Source organism: Syngnathus acus, chromosome 3 (genome assembly GCF_901709675.1).
Source record: "Syngnathus acus chromosome 3, fSynAcu1.2, whole genome shotgun sequence".
NCBI classification, from domain to species: domain Eukaryota; kingdom Metazoa; phylum Chordata; class Actinopteri; order Syngnathiformes; family Syngnathidae; genus Syngnathus; species Syngnathus acus.
This window is the reverse complement of record NC_051089.1, coordinates 17,968,443-17,991,930: the sequence shown is the minus strand read 5'-3', so window position 1 is coordinate 17,991,930 and position 23,488 is coordinate 17,968,443. Positions and strand designations below refer to the sequence as shown.

Genomic DNA, 23,488 nt, shown 5'->3' with positions numbered 1-23,488 from the left:
CATCCATCTTCTTCCGCTTATCCGGGGTCGGGTCGCGGGGGCAGCAGCTTCAGGAGGGACTCCCAGACTTCCCTCTCCCCAGCTACTTCATCTAGCTCAGTGGTTCCCAAACTTTTGCAGGCTGGCGCCCCCTTTGGCTTCCCAGTGAATTCCTAGCGCCCCCCCCCCCAAGGACCGGCATTTATATAAATAAATAAATAATACATTTATAATATCATTACCATTACGTTGAATTAGTGGGAGCACTGAGTTTGTTTCTCAGAAACGAGCCGGTCCCATCTAGACGTAATCGGAGACAATGACACCCGAAGTGATTTAAGGTTTGTCTTTTATTGCAGGATGCTTGGTCTCCATGTGTTGAAGCAGTTTTGAATGCTTCACTGCCTGGTTAGTTAGCCTGTCGCCACATATTGGCTTTGCGGGCTCGACTGGGGAAACATGTCACGTGACCGGGACGAGTGTCTTGACCTGAATTAATTGATCGTCGATAAAAAAAAAATGTCTGTGCGGCTTGGCGGCCCGGTACCAAGTGACCCACGGACCGGTACCGGTCCGCGGCCCGGTGGTTGGGGACCACTGCCTAACCAGCTCAACACAACACGGCGCGTTCTGGCGAGTCCCCAATTTCATGTTGACTTGAACTCAAGATGATGTTGACCGCCAGAATGCGGTTTTTATTATAAGATAAAATTCTGAACATTACAAGCTTGAAATTACAAACCTGAGCTTTTGCTTTTGTAGTCTATGCTGTCGGATCTGACTGGGCCAGAGCGGCGTGTTGTGTACAAATCGACTGCCGCCCCCCTACCGCCCCCCTACCGCCCCTTTCTTCCTCACCGCCCCCCCAGATCTTTCCACCGCCCCCAGGGGGGCGGTACCGCTCACTTTGGGAACCACTGATCTAGCTCATCCCGGGGGATCCCAAGGCGTTCCCAGGCCAGCCGAGAGACATAGTCTCTCCAGCGCGTCCTGGGTCGTCCCCGGGGTCTCCTACCGGTGGGACATGCCCGGAACACCTCCCCGGGGAGGCGTCCAGGAGGCATCCTGATGAGATGCCCGAGCCACCTCATCTGGCTCCTCTCAACGTGGAGGAGTAGCGACTCTACTCCGAGTCTCTCCCGGATGACCGAACTTCTCACCCTATCTCTAAGGGAGAGCCCGGACATCCTGCGGAGAAAACTCATTTCGGCCGCTTGTATCCGGGATCTCGTTCTTTCGGTCACGACCCATAGCTCGTGACCATAGGTGAGGGTAGGAGCGTAAATCGACCGGTAAATTGAGAGCTTTGCCTTTTGGCTCAGCTCTCTCTTTACCACGACGGACCGGTACAGAGTCCGCATTACTGCCGACGCTGCACCGATCCGCCTGTCGATCTCACGCTCCATCCTCCCCTCACTCGTGAACAAGACCCCAAGATACTTAAACTCCTCCACTTGGGGTAGGATCTCATCCCCGATCCGGAGAGGGCATTCCACCCTTTTCCGATCGAGGACCATGGACTCGGATTTGGAGGTGCTGACCCTCATCCCGACCGCTTCACACTCGGCTGCGAACCGCTCCAGTGAGAGCTGGAGATCACGGCCTGAAGAAGCCAACAGCACAACGTCGTCTGCAAAAAGCAGAGACGCGATGCTGAGGTCCCCAAACCGGACACCCTCAACGCCTCGGCTGCACCTAGAAATTCTGTCCATAAAAATTATGAACAGAATCGGTGACAAAGGGCAGCCTTGGCGGAGTCCAACCCTCACTGGGAACGAATCCGACTTACTGCCGGAAATGCGGACCACACTCTGGCATCGGTGATACAGGGACCGAACCGCCCTTATCAGTTGGCTCGGTACCCCGTACTCCCGAAGCACCCCCCACAGAACCTCCCGAGGGACACGGTCGAACGCCTTCTCCAAGTCCACAAAACACATGTGGACTGGTTGGGCGAACTCCCATGCACCCTCGAGGATCCTGTTGAGGGTGAAGAGCTGGTCCACTGTTCCACGGCCAGGACGAAAGCCACACTGTTCCTCCTGAATCCGAGGTTCGACCTCCCGACGGACCCTCCTCTCCAGCACCCCTGAATAGACCTTACCAGGGAGGCTGAGGAGTGTAATTCCCCTGTAATTGGAACACACCCTCCGGTCCCCCTTCTTAAAGAGGGGAACCACCACCCCAGTCTGCCAATCCAGAGGCACTGTCCCCGATGTCCACGCGATGCTGTAGAGACGTGTCAGCCATGACAGCCCCACAACATCCAGAGCCCTTAAGAAATCCGGGCGGATGTCATCCACCCCCGGGGCCTTGCCACCGAGGAGTTTTTTAACTACCTCAGTGACTTCAACCCCAGAGATTGGAGAGTCCGCCTCAGAGTCCCCAGGCCCTGCTTCCACAATGGAAGGCGTGTCGGTGGAATTGAGGAGGTCTTCGAAGTATTCTCCCCACCGACACACGACGTCCCGAGTCGAGGTCAGCAGCACGCCATCTCCACTGTAAACAGTGTTGACGTTGCACTGCTTCCCCCTCCTGAGACGCCGGATGGTGGACCAGAATTTCCTCGAAGCCGTCCGGAAGTCATTCTCCATGGCCTCGCCGAACTCCTCCCACGCCCGGGCTTTTGCCTCAGCAACCGCCGAAGCCGCGTTCCGCTTGGCCACCCGGTACCTGTCAGCTGCCTCCGGAGTCCCGCAGGCCAAAACGGCCCGATAGGACTCCTTCTTCAGCTTGACGGCATCCCTTACCGCCGGTGTCCACCAGCGGGTTCGGGGATTGCCGCCACGACAGGCACCAATGACCTTACGGCCACAGCTCCGGTCGGCCGCCTCAACAATGGAGGCGCGGAACAAGGTCCACTCGGACTCAATGTCCCCCGCCTCCCCCGGGACGTGGGAAAAGCTCTGCCGGAGGTGGGAGTTGAAGCTCTTCCTGACAGGGGATTCCGCCAGACGTTCCCAGCAGACCCTCACAGAACGTTTGGGTCTGCCAGGTCGGACCGGCATCTTCCCCCACCATCGGAGCCAACCCACCACCAGGTGGTGATCAGTTGACAGCTCCGCCCCTCTCTTCGCCCGAGTGTCCAAAACATGCGGCCGCAAATCCGATGACACGACTACAAAGTCGATCATCGAACTGCGGCCTAGGGTGTCCTGGTGCCAAGTGCACACATGGACACCCTTATGTTTGAACATGGTGTTCATTATTGAAAATCCGTGTCGAGCACAGAAGTCCAACAATAGAACACCGCTCGGGTTCAGATCGGGGGGGCCGTTCCTCCCAATCACGCCCTTCCAGGTCTCACTGTCATTGCCCACGTGAGCATTGAAGTCACCCAGTAGAACGACGGAGTCCCCAGAAGGAGCGCTCTCCAGCACTTCCTCCAGGGACTCCAAGAAGGGTGGGTACTCTGAGCTGCCGTTTGGTGCATAGACACAAACAACAGTCAGGACCCGTCCCCCCACCCGAAGGCGGAGGGAGGCTACCCTCTCGTTCACCGGGGTGAACCCCAATGTGCAGGCGCCCAGCCGGGGGGCAATAAGTATACCCACACCTGCTCGACGCCTCTCACCGTGGGCAACTCCAGAGTGGAAGAGAGTCCAGCCCCTCTCGAGAGGGCTTGTACCGGAACCCAAACTGTGCGTGGAGGCAAGTCCGACTATATCTAGTCGGAACTTTTCTGCCTCGCACACCAGCTCGGGCTCCTTTCCAGCCAGAGAGGTGACATTCCATGTCCCAAGAGCCAGCTTCTGCAGCCGGGGATCAGACCGCCAAGGTCCCTGCCTTTGGCCGCCGCCCAGCTTGCAATGCACCCGACCCCTTTGGCCCCTCCCACAGGTGGTGAGCCCATGGGAAGGGAACAAACAAACAAACAAAAACAAATGAATAAATGAATAGATCAAGCAATAAATACAACAACACACCGGCTTGTTTCACTATTGCAAAGACACATCTTGATGATCCCCAAGACCTTTGGAGAATTATTGTAGAGATGGACAAGACAAAAGTTTAATTTTAGGAAGGTGTGTGGCCAGTTAAATACATTATTTTATATGTATAAAAAGAACATTTTGCACATAGAAATGAAGGTTTGGTGTGTCCAAGTGCTACAAAATTCCTGGGGGTCTTCATAGATGACTCGCTCAATTTTAAATGTCACATAGATCACCTTGTATCCAAATTATCAAAATATGTGGGTTTATTTTACAAAGTCAGACATTTCCTTCCTCAGTCAATACTCGTGATTTTATATAAAACTCTATTTGAACCTCATCTCAACTATTGCAATGTTATATGGGGCAACACCTTCTCTAGTCACCATAAAAAACTTCACTCTCTACAAAAGAAAGTCAATAGGGCTCTGTCTTGGTCTGAGTTTAATTCTCCATCCCTCCCTCTCTTCCACCATTTTGAGTTATTAAGATTACCTGAGCTGATTGAATTACAGAATACATATGTCATGTTTCAGGTTGCGAACAAGAGAAACCACATACTGTGCAGTCTTATCCCCATCACTAGACTCCAGCATTCCCATCAGACGCGAGGTAAAACACAGATCCTAGGGAAGTACCGCAGATGTGTGCGCACCAGTATGAGTGTGGCAAGTAGAGGACCTCAGATTTGGAACAGTATGGATGAAGTCCTAAAGGTCATTCTGTCTATTTCCAATTTTAAAAACCATCTTTTTAGCCATCTTTTACAAACCTATATTTAAATTCATATTTCCATAGTTAGCTGGGTTGAGAGTGTGTATGTGTGTATGATGAGTGTCTGTCTGTGCGTTCGTCCGCCTGTCTGTCTGGGCCCTGTTATATAAGCTTATACTTAGCTTCACTCGGGGACCCTTTTCTTCATGCTAATAAAATGTCATGATCTATGTACATGTAATAATGATCAATGATGTTGTGAAGAAATAAAAGTGAATCAAAGTGAATCAATCAAGTCCAAGTTCAGACTTGAAATGCTGTTATACCTTAAAGGGAGCACTTATATGATAAGTCTTTATTAAAAAATTATGTCAGTACTACAATTCCCCACTGAAAAAAACTCAGAAGTCATTTAACAGTGACAGAGTGATGGTGGACTTACTGATGCCCGCTTTTTTGTATGAACTATTGACATCCGTTTATAAACACACATTCTCACAAACCCATTAAATAAATAAATAAATAAATAAATAAATAAATAACTCAGAACCAAATCAGTGTACAGTAACATCAAAACTAGAGTTGTCAGTAATCAATGAAAAATAATATAAATAGCATCGCATGTACGTAAAATAAGAAAATAGACTGGATAGATCAGTGGTTCCCAAACTTTTGCAGGCTGGCGCCCCCTTTGGCTTCCCAGTGAATTCCTAGCGCCCCCCCCCCCCCCAAGGACCGGCATTTATATAAATAAATAAATAATACATTTATAATATCATTACCATTACGTTGAATTAGTGGGAGCACTGAGTTTGTTTCTCAGAAACGAGCCGGTCCCATCTAGACGTAATCGGAGACAATGACACCCGAAGTGATTTAAGGTTTGTCTTTTATTGCAGGATGCTTGGTCTCCATGTGTTGAAGCAGTTTTGAATGCTTCACTGCCTGGTTAGTTAGCCTGTCGCCACATATTGGCTTTGCGGGCTCGACTGGGGAAACATGTCACGTGACCGGGACGAGTGTCTTGACCTGAATTAATTGATCGTCGATAAAAAAAAAATGTCTGTGCGGCTTGGCGGCCCGGTACCAAGTGACCCACGGACCGGTACCGGTCCGCGGCCCGGTGGTTGGGGACCACTGCCTAACCAGCTCAACACAACACGGCGCGTTCTGGCGAGTCCCCAATTTCATGTTGACTTGAACTCAAGATGATGTTGACCGCCAGAATGCGGTTTTTATTATAAGATAAAATTCTGAACATTACAAGCTTGAAATTACAAACCTGAGCTTTTGCTTTTGTAGTCTATGCTGTCGGATCTGACTGGGCCAGAGCGGCGTGTTGTGTACAAATCGACTGCCGCCCCCCTACCGCCCCCCTACCGCCCCTTTCTTCCTCACCGCCCCCCCAGATCTTTCCACCGCCCCCAGGGGGGCGGTACCGCCCACTTTGGGAACCACTGGGATAGATGTACAAGTCTGTACAAGACAAGTAGGCATCAAGGACAGGAAACCAATGTGCGTGGAAGGAAGGAAGGAAGGAAGGAAGGAAGGAAGGAAGGAAGGAAGGAAGGAAGGAAGGAAGGATGGATGGATGGATGGATGGATGGTTGGATGGATGGATGGATGGATGGATGGATGGATGGATGGATGGATGGATGATGGATGGATGGATGGATGGATGGATGGATGGATGGATGGATGGACGGGCGGGCGGGCGGATAGGTAGATAGCTAGAGTCGACGACGGACGGACGGACATACAGACAGACAGATCGATGGGGGGGGAATTCAGGTTTCCAGCACCATTCATATGACAGAGTGGTTATATAAAAGGCATACTGATGACATGAGCGCAACTCAATAGGCTTCTAGAAAAGGCTGCCACTCACAACGGCTCTACAAGTTACAAGTCATCAAAGCCAAATCAACAAAGACAAAGGTAACATTGGAAAAATACCGAACCAGGCCAGTTGGTGAGAGGATTAAATAATGTAAATGATGTTAATGTCATAAACGATCGCGAGGTCCGCCACACAGCCAGCCCCCCTCAATACCCAGAAGAACACCCCAAAACACACAAAAAGCCTCCAGAGGGTCCAAGAACTAGGTAAAGGCAGTTTAGTTCAGTGGGCAATTCGCAGACAAAGGGGTGAAAGGGGGGCAGCCCTGTCAGATACTGGAGGGCGAAAGAAGAAGATCTCACGACATTCGTAATGATACGTGCAGTCGGATGGTCATACATCAATCTAATCCATGTGATAAAATCAGAGCCAAAATGAAACTTTGCCAAAACAAAAAACAAGTACCTCTATTCGACTCTGTCAAATGCCTTCTCCACGTCGAAAGAGATTACCATATCAGGGACATAGACTCCGGGGGAGCCAATAATATTAAAGAGACGGCTCGTGTTGAAAGTTGTGTCCAGCCATAAACCCAGTCTGGTCACTTAAGATTAGCGTGAGCAGTGAATGATGCAACCTTGCGGCTAGGACATTCAAAAGACTGATGGACCTATAGCTGCCACATTCCAAGGGATCTTTATGTTTTTGAAGTAGAAGACAAATGTCAGCTTCCAACAAGGTTGGAGACAACCTCCCAATGGTAAATGCCTCATTCTAAGTATTGATCAGATGCGGGCCCAACAAATCGGGATATCATTTATAAAACTCCACCGCAAAGCCGTCTGGGCTATGGGGATTTACCTGAATGAAGCTACCCAATTGCTTCACGTACCTCTGACAAGGCACCCATCCACTTAGACAGGGTGGCATTAACTTTTGGGCAGGCAAGCGTTTCCAGAGGGTTAGAACCCTCCCAGGTTTGTGATAGGGACTCTGATTTATACAGATCAGAGAACCCCGACATGACTCTCAGCAGCAAATTGACATCACGTGACAATAAGGGCGCCCCAGCGCCCACTGAACAGATTTGAGATGGAATTCACTGAGCTAGAAAACTGGCCTTTTTTTTTTTTTCTTGAAAGCGCTCATGTGTCCCCACGTGGATGGCGCCCTGAGCGGTAGCCCATATTGCCCATACCAAAAACCGGCCCTGCACAGAATAAAGATGTTTCCTCTGCCACATTGGTGACCCCCACATGATGTGAGGCCAACAAATGAATTCCTGCCGTTCGGCAAAGATGGCTGCAGCAACACCTTCGCATGGACCTGGTGAGCACTTATTTTGCTGGATGCTCTCCCTCCCCGGCAGGCTCCTCCGCTGCGGTCGTCTGCCGGCCCTGCGTACTTACTGGTACCAGTAACGGCAGCTCAGAGAGCCACTGACCAGCAGCCCTGGGTGCTGCTACACGTCAGCCTGACGATTGATGGTAATTCAGCAGCACAGAGACACTCCGGCGGGCAAATGACCCATACAGAGTGAGTTGCAGTCAACGGTGTTAGCCGTTGGACGGTAGGTTTTCACAAAAAACAGGCGTATGTGTTTGCAACGTCCTGGGTGTGTTGACTGGGCGCCGCTCATTTCCTACAGTCTGCACCTCAGCGCGTGCTCCCTGAGTATGGTCCAAGCCGTCAAAACAGCTGCATGCCACACAGTTTGACCAAAGTCGTCAAAATAGCTGCACGACACAGTCAGAACCAGCCCGACTCAGCCGTCCTGCCTACCAAACCGGCGCTGTACGGATCCTACCGCCTATGCCTCAACGTGTGCTCCCTGGGTCAGGCCTAAACTATCAGGACAGCCACACGCCACAGTCAGGTCCGTGGTGCCTCACTGGGCCTCCTTGTTGACTCCTGTGTTGGACACACGACCACCGGTGTGCCCTACCCTTATCCTTGCAGCAGCGACCTTTGTGAGAGATCCGCGCCCTTATCCTTGCAGTGCCAACCCCTGCGTGAAATCCGTGCCCTCTTCCTTGTTGGACTCCAGATGTGGCCGACCTCCGTCATACCTACTAATTCTACCCTGCCCGAGTGCCCAGGACGTTGCAAACACATACGCCTGTTTTTTTGTGAGCACCCACATTCCAACGGCTAACACCGTTGACTGCAACTCAACTCTGTATGGGTCATCTGCCTGCCAGAGCAGTTCTGTGCTGATTCATGGACCCTGTGGAGTTTTGTTTGATGTGTTTTGAGTGTCCTTCTGGGTGTTCGGGGGCGGGGGACGTGTGGCAGACTGTAGGACCAGACCTCTCACCCAGCAGGAGGCCTGCAGTTGGGGTGGGGCGTTATATGTATGTTCCTCGTTACATCGTATTGTCTTTGTTCTTTGAGCACTTATATCTTGTCTCACTTGTTGGTAGTCAGTCAGAATAAAGATGTGTTTCTTATTTCTGCCACAATATTGTTATTATTGCGAGATTTAAATTGTACCTAAATACAATTTCATTTTTATTATTTCATGAACAAAGAAGAAGATGACGAAGAGGACGAGGAAAAAGACAAGGAAGACGAGGATGAAGATTATTCCGACAAAAGCAATCTCTACCTGCTAAAGCTTTCACAACAATGCCCCATGAGAAAAATTAATTGGTTCAGAATAAATATATCACAGAGAGCTCTTTGTTTTTACGGTTTCCTGCAGCAGATAGCATACCGTATTTTTCGGACTAAAAGTCGCTCCGGAATATACGTCGCATCAGCCACAAAATACACAATAAAGTGAAAAAAAAAACATATATAAGTCGCTCCAGAGTATAAGTCGCGTTTTGGGGGAAATTTATTTGACAAAATCCAACACCAAGAACAGACATGAACGAGCAACAACAGGCTAAACGATACAGTATGCTAACGTGACAAACACAAACGTGGAGCTGAGAACGAGCCTGATGTAACAATAATAGTTATTCAAATATCTATAACATAAATAAGACCTTTATCAAACCATCTGTGTCACTCCAAATCATTAAAGCCATCAATCGAGTTGGTCCTCCTTTATGTAAACAAGTCCGACGTCCGCGGCGCATTGCAGTTCAAATTTTTCCACAGGCCCATATAACAATATATAAACTATCTGTCAAATAACAATAATATAAACAACAATTTTATCGAACCATCCGTGTCACTCCAAATCAATAAATCCATCAGAATCTTCGTCTACTTGAAAAACAAAACAAAAAAAACCCACACAGCTGTTGACGCCGGAAAGACTATATGCGCCGCGAACGTCAGACTAGATGTATCAAATAAATGTAATATAAACAACAATTTTATCTAACCATCCGTGTCACTCCAAATCAATAAATGCATCAGAATCTTCGTCTTCCGTGTCATTTGAAAAATAAAAAAAAAATAAAAAAAAACACTGCTGTTGACGCCGGAAAGACTACGTGCGCCGCGGACGTCAGACTCGATATATCAAATAAATGTAATATAAAAAACAATTTTATCGAACCATCCGTGTCACTCCGAATCAATAAATCCATCAGAATCCAGACGAATTGGCTAAGATGAAATTCCAAATTTCAAAGCTTGTCATGGAAGACCTGAAGAAGGGGGCCTGAGTAGGGGTTACTTAAAAGTTAGTTTTTCAAAATGAACTTTTGTTAGATTGGTAAAGGGGAATTTGTTGGTTGAACCAGTAAACCTCCATTCCCGTTCCAAATTTCACCAGAAGATGGTGCCAAAGTCAGATTGACCTAACATAGTAAATTAATAGTTTAAAAAGTCATCGATTAGATGAAGACTTGTTCTGAAGCACGGCAACACACAATTTTGGATTACCGTTTTTTTCCATGTATAATGCGCCCCCATGTATAATACGCACCCTAAAAATGGCATGTTGATGCTGGAAAAAAGCCTGTACCCATGTATAATACGCACCCAATTTTTTTTCTTTTTTTTTTTAAAGTCCCAATGATCGTCACACACGCATATGGGTGTGGTGAAATTTGTCCTCTGCATTTGACCCTTCCCCGTGTGATTTTGATCCATCCCCTGGGGGAGAGGGGAGCAGTGAGCAGCAGCGGCGCCGCGCTCGGGAATCATTTGGTGATCTAACCCCCCAATTCCAACCCTTAATGCTGAGTGCCAAGCAGGGAGGCAATGGGTCCCATTTTTATAGTCTTTGGTATGACCCGGCCGGGTTACTTAAGTCCGTAAACGTAAAATTATTTCAGAAAAAAGATCATCTTTGGGAACAACCGGATGTTATTCTGCCGGTCAGTATCACTGCGCATGCAGTAGCAAACTCGATAGCAAAGAAATATGTGAGACTCTCAACGGGATCACCAATATTTGAGTGATGTTCCAGTTATTTATCACAATTATTTATTATTATAATAATAATATATATAATATATATACTAATTATTTATTTATTATTCACAATTGTCATGGTGATCTTTCTGGTGATTTCTTAACTAGGCTGGATGTATTTTTTTTGTTGGCGTTGATTTCTCCGACTGCCCATAAAGGCACCACCGCGATCAGTTAGGTGAAAATGAAGAGAGAGGAAAGTGACGTGCGGACATGTGAAAAAGGCGGCTCTGTATGGGAGAGAAGTTGAAGAGGAATAAAAACACCCTTGGAAACCAAAACTTGCCCCTCGTCGTGACTCGGAGCCGCAACAAATGTTTCGGATTTGTGTAGGGTACATTGTGACAGCAAACGAGCAGGTGATCGAGCAAGCGTCTGATACGAGAGCATTGTGTTCGTATGGAGCGTGTTTGAAGTGAACAGCAAAGAAGAAAGGAACAAGGCAAAGTGTTGTGAAATAAAATATTACCTGTAATACGCATTTAGGTAGAGAACTGAACTCTCGCTCTTTATATAGCTGACGTGTCAAAAAAATAATAATAATAATTTAAAAAAAATAATTAAAAAAAAATGTACCCATGTATAATGCGCACCCCAGATTTTAGGACAATAAATTAGTTCAATTTTGCGCATTATACATGGGAAAAAACGGTATGTTATATTATTTTGTTTTGCTATAATATACTCTGAAACTGCTTGAATATTTTAATTTGCTACCTACGGAAGCCCATGCTCATCGTTAGGTAATGAGAATGAGACATGTTAATCACAGTTAGTGTAAGCTGCAATATACTTTATTTTATTTTGTTTTGCAATATTGTATAGTTAGTAACAACTTGAGCAGCATCATAGTACTGATGTTTCATTTACACATGAATGTATTAAGAGTTGAGTAAGGACAAGGGGCTGACAGTGATACCGTGGGTGGAAGACTGCAATTCCACGCTTGAGCTTGACCTAGAGGTCACCAGCTTGTCAAATTACGTTTTGAAGATGCTTGAGTGTTCTAACCTGTTAACTAAGAGAATCCACGATCATAGTTATGATTATGTGGTAAATTGACTATTGGGAAAGTATGTGTTAGTATTGTCACGATGTTTGATCAGTATCAAACATGAATGTATGAATGTGAGCGAAGACAAGGAGGCGGGAAAGGGTTAATGGTGATACTAAGTGGTGGAAGACTGAGGTTCCACATATGACCGTGATCTCGGTCACGTGCATCCACCAAGCCTAAACAAAATGCTGTTTGACGGAACACAAGTCAGAGGAAAAACGTTTGCAAATGTCACGTTGATGGACAGTTGACAAGATTTGGGAGTGGGAAACAGGATGAAGCATCCCTGAGAAAATTGTTACTTCCGTGAGAACATGGTCACCTCATCTGGTTGAATCCGGTTGAGACCGACTGAGATGCAGGTGCAGTCTATTCTGGAAACATTTGGGTCATCTGTTCCCCACCAGGAAGAGGAGGCCCTCTGCCTTGACTCAGCCGACGTGTGGAAGACTCTGAGAAGAGTCAACCCACGTAAGGCCCCAGGCCCCGATAACATACCTGGGCGGGTGTTCAAAGAATGTGCAGGCCAGCTGGCTGGTGTCATCACAGACATTTTTAACATCTCGCTGGACCAAGCCAAAGTGCCAGTGTGCTTCAAGGCTGCCTCCATCATTCCGGTGCCGAAGAAACCTCAAATCACCTCATGGAATGACTACAGACCTGTGGCACTGACTCCCACCATGATGAAGTGCTTCGAAAGGCTGCTCAAAGATCACGTCTCCAGACTCCCCCCAACATTCGATCCGTTCCAGTTTGCCTACCGGCAGAACCGCTCTACTGAGGATGCCATCTCCTCCGTTCTTCACCTGAGCCTGGCTCACCTGGAGGAGAGGAACACCCACGTGCGGTTGCTGTTCCTGGACTTCAGCTCAGCGTTTAACACCATCATTCCACAACATCTGGTGGAAAAACTGGAACACCTGGGCTTCAGCACCCCCCTTCGGAACTGGCTGCTAGACTTCCTCACCAACAGACCTCAGTCAGTCCGGGTCGGACAGAACACCTCAGATGTCATCACCCTCAGCACAGGCTCCCCTCAGGGCTGCGTCCTGAGCCCCCTGCTGTTCACCCTGATGACACACGACTGCGCCCCCAGGTTCACCACCAATCACATCGTGAAGTTTGCAGACGACACAACGGTGGTGGGCCTCATCAGGGACAACAACGACCTGGACTACAGAGAGGAGGTGGAGCAGTTGGTGGGCTGGTGCAGAGAAAACAGCCTGATCCTGAATGTGGAGAAGACGAAGGAGATCATCGTCGACTTCAGGAAGAACCAGCCTCACCACGCTCCACTGATCATCAACAGCTCAGCTGTGGAGGTGGTCAGCAGCACTAAATTCCTGGGAGTCCACATCACAGACGACCTCACCTGGACTGTGAACACCACAACACTGGTCAAGAGGGCACAGAAGCGCTTGTACTTCCTGCGGAGGATGAGGAGAGCCCACCTGCCCCCACCCATCATGAGGACGTTCTACCGAAGCACCATAGAGAGCATTCTGACAAGATGTCTCTCGGTGTGGTGTGGAGGTTGCAGCGCCTCCGATTGGAAGAACCTGAGGAGAGTGGTGAGGACAGCAGAGAGGATCATCGGGGCTCCTCTTCCCTCCATTCAGGACTTGTCATCCCAGCGCTGCGTGTCCCGAGCCCGAAATATTATCAGTGACCCATCACACCCCCACCATGGACTGTTCTCCCTGCTGCCCTCTGGGAAGAGGTTTCGCAGCATCCGCTGCAGGTCCACCAGGTTCTGCAATAGTTTTTTCCCTGCTGTCGTCAGACTGTTGAACATTCAAACGTAGCATTCCTCTGCACACTTGTAAATACTGCTTTTGTCTCCTGCACTGTTTACATACTTTATCACTGCTGCACTTTGTACTTTATAATTATCTTATTTCATATTTTTATATAGAATGTCACTTTTTAACCAGCCGAAATACCTCTACATTGTTGAAAGCCGTATGCAACGAAATTTCGTTTTGTACACACCTAGTGTTGACAAAATGACAATAAAGTTCTGTCTAAGTCTAAGTAAGTCTAAGTCATCTGAGGCCAATGTGTGACGTCATGGAAAAAAACTGGTACGTGACCAAGCAGGCATAGTACCCACGAACTGGACTGGTATAAAAGGTTCGTTCGGACAAAGAGCATCGCTCTCTCTCGCCCGGAGGGCTCTGCCCGTCAGGGCTATGCCCCTGCGGCTACTGCCGTGGGTCGAGAATGCATTTTAGACAAAGATAGATTTCATTCTTTCTGAGATTAACCCTAGGTCCGTTAAAATTAATTTATACTATCTTCAAATCGGACTTAGTCAAATTTTAAGCTCAAAGACAGGCTAGGAGATGCAGACCTCGGTGCAGGAGAGAGAAGCCATTTTTAGGGCGTCGTCATCTCCATTCTTTAGGCCAGCCTGTTCTTTTAAACAGAATTCGGATTTTGGAACAAGGAGAACTGATCACTCGACTTTTCCACCAAACAGCATTTTAGACATCTAGCCTCTTACCCTTTTTTACTATATTTTTGAGTTTTCAATCGAGGGAACTTCGAGACTGAATAATGTTTGCTCTGTTGAGAATGGTGAGTGGGAATTATTGTTAGTTGTTCGAACAATTGAAACTTGTGATCCTCTTTCTTGCTTATTCATTAAATTTCTACTTTATAATCATTTAATTTCGATTAATGATTATTTTGATCTTTTATGCTTTAAATCTCTTTTGTTTCTCTATCATAGTCATACTTTAAACCGTTCAGTTCTTTTTTAGATGAAGACAGCTTTAATCCTTGACATCAGGGAGTGTCAGAATCTGGTTCGAAACCGTTAACTTAAGCTCAGCTAGTGTAAGTGTACGCTAGTGAAAACGAGTTCCCGCGGTCTTAACAAAGACTGCTAAACTATTCCGAGCGGATAACAAAAGCAACAATCTTACATCAGATAAGTGCACGATTGACAGACTAGATACAGCAAATAAATGTAATATAAACAACAATTTTAACGAACCATCCGTGTCACTCCAAATCATTAAATCCACCGGAATATTCATCCTCTGTGTCAAAAAAAAAGAAAAAACAGCTGCCGATTCCAGACCTACGTGCGCCGCTGACGTCAGCCTTGTTGTTAGTTGGCAGCTCCAATTATTCCACAGATCTACGTATATAACTATATTGTAGCGTTACCAAAGTACCAGGCAAGACGTGGGTTTGGTAACCGGCTCTTTATTTCACAAATCAAGAGCTCAACATGAGAGCCAACACACGTGAGCGCCCTGGATCCCCCCCGCTGCCTTCACGGCCTCCCTAGAAAATCGGAAACTACTGGTCTAACAACATACACGTTGCTACTCTAAATGATCTATATATCAAATAACTACAACATAAGTAACAAGTTTATCGAACCATCTGTGTCACTCCAAATCATTAAATCTCCCGACTTCGGAAGTCAGTGAATGGAACTCATTGTCAATGAGGCTCCAATTATTCCACAGCCATAGTGCGCCCTCATGCGGTTTAAAGTGAAAATAACATCTGAAGTGATCAACTATACGAGTAAGTAAAGTGTTAATGATCAAGTATAAATTTGTGAAAAAAATTCACCTGAGTATAAGGCGCCCCCCCCACCCAAATTATGAAAAAGAAATGCGACTTATAGTCCGAAAAATACAGTAGTTATTTTCCCACCATGTATAAAATCTCTTGTGTGGGTTGTGTGTGGGTGTGTGGATGGGTGAGTGTGTGTGTGTTTGGGTGTGCATGCTTGCATGTTTCTTACCTGGATTGTAAATGTTCTAATTGTACCTGCAGGTTCTCGGTCTGCTCTACTTGTTCATCCAAAGACCTCTGGAGTTTTCTTGTCTGGTTATTGGACTCATCCAGCTAACAAAGATGCACATATTCAGGTGAGTATAAAGAAAAGTAACAGCAAAACAAATGTGGTTATAAGTCAACCACTCTGTAGGTATCTGCTCAAACATAATGCTCAAACCTGTTAACTTGATTACTAAAGCTCAGAAAAAAAAAAAAATTCTTGTTTAAAAAAAAAATATTTCATATTAAATACTTATTAAATAAACTAACGTCAATTTTATTCTCAGGGCATAGGCTCGTTCATAGCTATTCTCGTCTTAGACACCGTTTTGACTCATCTGAGCAGGCTTCAAGCCCATGACCAGGTAGGACAGCACTAGCCTCTGTGTTAATGGTTTTGTAGCTATTGCACATGTAATTTCTAGCGGTGATGTCACCCAGCCGCCCATTTATTGCCAAATGGATACAAAATGGTACCTTTCGTTTGTGCTTCGTTTGTGCTGGTCTGTGCCGCAAAAACTTTTGTATGTGCGGCTACAGTTGTGAAGATATTACACATTTAATTTCAAGCGATGATGTCACCGTATTTCGTCGCGTATTTCAAGCTCCTGGAATCCAACTGATGCAGGACGAACTTTAGGTAAATATGTTACACTATCGTAACTTTTCTTTCTAGCATACAGAAAACTTTCTTACCGTTTTCACTGCGGCAAATGCCTTTTAGTACGAACATATTTCTCTAAATGTGTTGCTCTCATGCTCATTGGTTAATTTCCTTATTCTATAATAAGCCTATATAATTATTATTTTTTAATTACATCAGACGTGAAAAAGGCTCGCCGCAACCTAAAAACCTGGTAAACCTATCGTCCATTGCAAATCATTTAATTAATCCAACAATTAATGATGAGAGCCAACGAGGTCTTTTGTTTTTCAGGCAGTCCCATCGGCAGATCATCTTAATGCAGTGTGTGCTACATCTACCATGACAAAAAATGGGGATAGATGTCCAGGTTGATTTCCAAGTAAAATTTTAACACACTCATTGATGTAGCCCTTCAGATCAGGATGAGGGGTAAAAACCTTGACTAGACATCCAAGAATTGCCAGAGAAAAGTCCCTCATGGCTTCTTTAGGAACAGGTGGACCTGCATTCCTTCAGCCACTGTTTGATAGCATTAACCATCATGCTTCTAAAAAAACGTTGCAGCACAAACAAAAAAAGTTACGGCACAAGCCAGCACAAAAACGAAGCACTAACGAAACAGACTATTTTCCTTAAATTTTGCGTGGGGTGGGGGGCCAGCTTCACGCAGGTCAATGTCACTTCCCTGCCCCCCTCCGTGCGCGTGCACCCTCTCAACGCAGCGCGCACCCTCTCCACGCAGCGCGCGCTCTAGTTCAGCAGCGCTGCAGACTTGTTGTGGTGGCTGCATGATGGCAGAGAGGAAGAGGAGCGCCGTTTGGAGCTTTTTTACATATGTAAACAAAACTACAGCAACAATGTGATGTTTCTAGAAAAGAAATCAAGTACTGTGGCAACACCACAAATTTGTAAAAGCACATAAAAATACACCCAAACAGGCTAGCTAAACGGAGGGAAGAGGAAGAGGGCATTAGCAGATGTGTGTCAGCAAGGGCAACAATATCCAGGTAGCTGATTTAATGAGGTGAAAATAAGATTTAGTCATCTCCAGCATTAATGTATGAGAACGGCAAATGAAAAAAAAACACTGTTTAGTAGCCGGGGTCTGGGGGCCCCACGGGGGGGGGCTGTGCCCCTCCCCCCACTTGCCGCAGGGGGCCAGGGGCCGCAGCCCCCCTCCAATGAGGGTCGCAGTGGGCCACAGGCCATTATTGGGGGGACACAGGGCCCACAGGCCCCCATTGGGGGCCGCAGGGGTCCAGGGGCAATGCCCCGGAGGGGGCTCAGGGGGCAAAGCTCTCTGGAAACTCCTGGATTTTGGCAGTATAGCAATCCCAAAACCATTAATTTCATCACTCAAATTCAACAGTTTTGTTAAAAAAATATTCCTGCTTGGTGGGCTATCAAGGTGAATATAATACAGTCAAGCCTCGGTTTTCGACCACAATCCGTTCCAGAAGGCGGTTCAAGAAGCGAATCGATCGAATTCCGAATCTACCGTTTTTTTTCATGTATAATGCGCAAAATTTAACTAATTTATTGTCCTAAAATCCGGGGTGCGCATTATACATGGGTACAATTTGTTTTTAATTTTTTTTATTTTTTTTATTTTTTTTAATTTGTTTTTTTTTTTGAAGAAAATCATGGTACAACAATTTTTGAAGAAAATCTTGTCACGGATGGAGTGTGGAAAGGAAGAGGGCGACCAAGTGCAGCTTGAACCAGGGTTCATTGGAGGAACTCAAAACACAGACTTGGTAAACTAACATAACTCTCTAACAAAACCAACAACAGGACTGACCGACAAAGACGTGGAACAAAAAGACAGGGGGACATTACCAAAGACAGGAACAGAAACCCGTGTTATTGTCAAATATTGTTTGTTTTTTAATCGCGGACTGGACGTCATACGGAGGCAGTATCACTGCGCATGCGCACTCTGGATCCGATGCGAATAGTCCTCTTCTCTTCTTGACTTACAATGAATGTGATAGTTTAATACAGTGGTTCCCAAACTTTTGCAGGCTGGCGCCCCCTTTGGCTCCCCAGTGAATTCCTAGCGCCCCCCCCCAAGGCATTTATATAAATAAATAATACATTTATATAAATAAATAAATAAATAAATAATACATTTATAATATCATTAACATTACGTTGAATTAGTGGGAGCACTGAGTTTGTTTCTCAGAAACGAGCCGGTCCCATCTAGACGTAATCGGAGACAATGACACCCGAAGTGATTTAAGGTTTGTCTTTTATTGCAGGATGCTTGGTCTCCATGTGTTGAAGCAGTTTTGAATGCTTCACTGCCTGGTTAGTTAGCCTGTCGCCACATATTAGCTTTGCGGACTCGACTGGGGAAACATGTCACGTGACCGGGACGAGTGTCTTGACCTGAATTAATTGATCGTCAATAAAAAAAATATTCTGTGCGGCTTGGCGGCCCGGTACCAAGTGACCCACGGACCGGTCCGCGGCCCGGTGGTTGGGGACCACTGCCCTAACCAGCTCAACACAACACGGCGCGTTCTGGCGAGTCCCCAATTTCATGTTGACTTGAACTCAAGATGATGTTGACCGCCAGAATGCGGTTTTTATTATAAGATAAAATTCTGAACATTACAAGCTTGAAATTACAAACCTGAGCTTTTGCTTTTGTAGTCTATGCTGTCGGATCTGACTGGGCCAGAGCGGCGTGTTGTGTACAAATCGACTGCCGCCCCCCTACCGCCCCCCTACCGCCCCTTTCTTCCTCACCGCCCCCCCAGATCTTTCCACCGCCCCCAGGGGGGCGGTACCGCCCACTTTGGGAACCACTGGTTTAATACATACAATCAGCAAATAACAAAATACGTATTACAGGTAATATTTTATTTCACAACACTTTGCCTTGTTCCTTTCGTCTCTGCTGTTCACTTCAAACACGCTCCATACGAACGCAATGCTCTCGTATCAGACGCTTGCTCGATCACCTGCTCGTTTGCTGTCACAATGTACCCTACACAAATCCGAAACATTTGTTGCGGCTCCGAGTCACGACGAGGGGCAAGTTTTGGTTTCCAAGGGTGTTTTTATTCCTCTTCAACTTCTCTCCCATACAGAGCCGCCTTTTTCACATGTCCGCACGTCACTTTCCTCTCTTTTCATTTTAACCTAACTGATCGCGGTGGTGCCTTTATGGGCAGTCGGAGAAATCAACGCCAACAAAAAAAATACATCCAGCCTAGTTAAGACCATACCAAAGACTATAAAAATGGGACCCATTGCCTCCCTGCTTGGCACTCAGCATTAAGGGTTGGAATTGGGGGGTTAGATCACCAAATGATTCCCGAGCGCGGCACCGCTGCTGCTCACTGCTCCCCTCTCCCCCAGGGGATGGATCAAAATCACACGGGGATGGGTCAAATGCAGAGGACAAATTTCACCACACCCAAATGCGTGTGTGACGATCATTGGGACTTAAAAAAAAAAAAAGTAAAAATTTGGGTGCGTATTATACATGGGTACAGGCTTTTTTCCAGCATTGACATGCCATTTTTAGGGTACGTATTATACATGGGGGCGCATTATACATGGAAAAAAACGGTATTTTACCCATTACAAATAATGGAATCATTTTTAATCCGTTCCAAGACTTTAAGCATTTTTTCATTTGCGCATTTTTGTCCGATCGCGCAACTGCAGCGCTCCGCCGAACGCGCAACCGTAGCGCGTCGTCGACGCGCAACTGCACCGCGCTGGTTGCATTATTGTGACAGAGCCGTCGCTGAAATTTAGAAAATATTTTTAAACTCCTGATGTACTTTCCAAAATTTAAGTGGACCTAAGTGCGCAGGGAGCTTAATTTTGTCCGATTGCGCAACTGCAGCGCACCGCCGAACGCGCAACCATAGCGCGTCGCCGACCGCGCAACTGCACTGCACTGATCGCGTTATTGTGACAGAGCCGTCGCTGAAATTTAGAAAATATTTTAAAAGTCCTGATGTACTTTCCAAAATTGAAGTGGACCTCAGTGCGCAGGGAGCTTAATTTAGTCCGATCGCGCAACCGCAGCGCGCCGGGCGCTCACTGTCGCATTGCTTTAAGAGCGTCTTTGTGTTCCGAGTTGTAAGATGTCGCTGCTCTCGAGCCATGCCCATCTGAAGCAGTTCCTGATCCCGTTCGACTTGTCTATTTCCCTGGCACGATCCTCGTCTTTTTTCTCTAAAACCCTTGCCATGCTGGCTAAAACTTTTGCTAATTAAGCAAATGAGTAGGCAAATAATGTGACGAAAGTAGCACCAAAATGCTGCCGAAAAAAAGGCGGCTGTTGTCGGAATACTGCTGCCAGCCGCCCCCCCATATAAAAACAATTTTCTCAACGGATATACACGATTCACAAAAATGATGCTCCCGACGGAAAAAAACACGGAAATCCGCGGATCCGCGGAAGATTCTCATCCCTGTTGAAAACAAATGCATTTATTAACAGCATTGAAAAAAATATTTCACCAAAAAACTGCTATCAGTGATTCTCATTAAATACGACACTGTTATTATGAATAACAGTTTCCATCACTTCAGCGCCTGCATGTCAGATTTATGAAAGATGTTTATCTTATGAGGCGAAATCACATCAAACGGCAAACATTCTGACCAAATACATCATCTTGAAGAATCAGTGAAAGAATACCTCTAAATATAGTAATAAAGAAATGTAAACGACAACACGGTGGTGGATATCTGAAAATTAGAGCAGAGCTTTAACTCAAACATCCGCCAGGAAACGGGAAACACTTCCTTAGTCGGCCTCAAGAACTTTAAAAGTTACGATTAGTCGCAAACAGGTGGCGTATCAATGTCCTTGAGCATCCTGCATTGTTTGAAAATGAGAATGGTCGCTAGTTTCAGACCCTGCTATTTGTACAAATTATTTTCAAAATGCATTTTTTTACAACAAACTAGAGAAACTCCCCTTCATTTTCAGTGGGAACAGTGTCGTTGGTCTCCCTTTTTTTGCTAGTGCATCTTAGTCTGGAGTAAAATTTGTTGCTCCCTATAACTCCCCCAACAGTTCAGGAGCTGTGAAGTCGCAGGGCCTGACCACTGTGTGATTGAGGATCAAGGAACCCTCCTACAACAAATGGAGGATAACACGCGACCTACACCAAAGCGAGCTGCCCTTTGTTGCCTTCTGAAGGAGCAGAAGATACATAATGACAGGACAACCAATACAAGAGTACCAAACAACACACACCGCTAACACAGTTAGTTGCACATAGAGAGGTGATGCGCTGGCAACCTCTCCCTCTCAGAAAATAGAGTTCCACAACAGTGGGATTTCTTCTCATCGTTAACCTCTGGCATCTGGTGGCAATGGCTGTTAACATTTGTTAAAATGTGTAACTCCTGTGTTTCTTGTACTGGTATTGTTTTGTTAATTTGCAACCTGTGTTATACCATGTTCAAAGTCTGCTGAAACAAGGTCTGTAACCTCTGCCTTGACACCGGTATAAATACAACACATTAGGCCTGTCAAATGTGATGACTACAGAAATACGTTTGTGATGACTGTGAGGATGCTGTGTAAACAAACATGCATTACAGGAACTTAATGATTTCACTATCAAATTTGTTACCTAGCAAGTAGGGGTGTAACGATTCATCGATACACATCGATTAATCGATATAATGCTCTACGATTTGTTGGCATCGATGCTAAACGTAAACATCGATCTATATCGCCCGTTTTTGACCTCGGACATTAGACGCGACTTTATTTTGAAATCCAGTTCATTGTTGCTTGCTTCCTCTTTCCGGGAGCAGTGCGCGGCGTGTTGTGAGCAGAGCAGGCACGTGAAAGGGGAGCCGACAACTACGCGGCTCCTGGGCTGGTGCTATGGCTAGTGTCCAAGAAGACGAGGAAATTCGCTCCCCTTTGGGCTTCAAGTCATTCGTTTGGAAGCACTTTGGATTCCAAAGAAAAGATGGCTCAACGGACAATTAAAATTATTGTAATTAAATAGTTCAGTAATGCACTGTAAAGTTAATGGTATTACAAAAAAAGAAAGAATATTCATTTTTCTTTACTTACTTATATGAGAAAAAATATAGGAATTTGATAAAGTTCAGTGTTAAAATAAGCACTTTGTATACTACAATACTCTTGTAATTTCCTAAATAAAGAGTTTGCAGTACCTTGTTGATTTTGCGTATGAATTGTTATAAATCAGGATATTGTTCTATATCGATCGTAGAGCACTATATCGTGATGTATCGTGAATGAATCACAGCAGGCTTTATTATATCGGCAAATATCGTATCGTGGTTCTTTGTATCGATATGATATCGTATCGTGACAAAACCCGCGATTTACACCCCTACTAGCAAGTGATGAATACATTGATACTCTGTTTCTTGCTAGTACTTAGGGAAAAATAATCATATGATAAACAGGAGGGGAATGATAGGGTTGACAACTTATTTGGTCTTTTGATTATTTTGACATGCTGACTTAGAACTGATAATTCTGCCTGTGCTTGCTGTGAGCTTGAGTTGTGCTCCAACCGGGAGCGTAAACATCTGCTAGCTGACCATTGTGAAGATCAAGAGATGATACCACCTCTGCAACTTGCTGGAACCAGTTTGCAGTAGGGGATACCTACTTTGGCACAACAGCTGTACGCCGTCGTGATGCTTTTGCCATGCTCCTTTATGATTTTGTGTTTCATATCGATCTTTGGAGACATACTTGACTAAACTACCGTAATTTCCGGACTATAAGCCGCTACTTTTTGCTTGTTTTGAACTCTGCGGCTCGTCGTCCGGTGCGGCGGCGTCTATGAATTTTTTGTGATTTTTGTGATGACTAATTCACTTATACACTCGTAACAAGGCTGTGGACCGCTTTGCTGGGCGGAGGGATATGTGACACGGTCACTGGGGAGAAGAGTGGTTCGTTGATCGCATGTCCATCCGCCAGGCAAATAGTGCCGTATAATTGACCAAAAAAGAGACAGAACGAGATCAAGACGGACTTTACTGAAGAAAGGAAGCTTTTAACACAAACCCTCATTATGGGGGACAAAAGAAATGCATATGATGCCGCTTTTAAGTTAAAGGCAGTCGATTTGGCTCTTAACCTAGGAACTACAGCC

General features: G+C 46.0%; 1 protein-coding gene across 1 annotated transcript in view; it reads right to left on the bottom strand.

Moving 5' to 3' along the window:
• ccdc102a (coiled-coil domain containing 102A) overlaps positions 1–23,488 on the bottom strand; it is a 112,953-nt gene that overhangs the window by 679 nt on the left and 88,786 nt on the right. Inside the window, exon 8 of the mRNA XM_037246681.1 lies at positions 15,672–15,775. Coding sequence (XP_037102576.1) covers positions 15,672–15,775 — 104 coding nt within the window. The remainder of the gene's footprint in view (positions 1–15,671; positions 15,776–23,488) is intronic.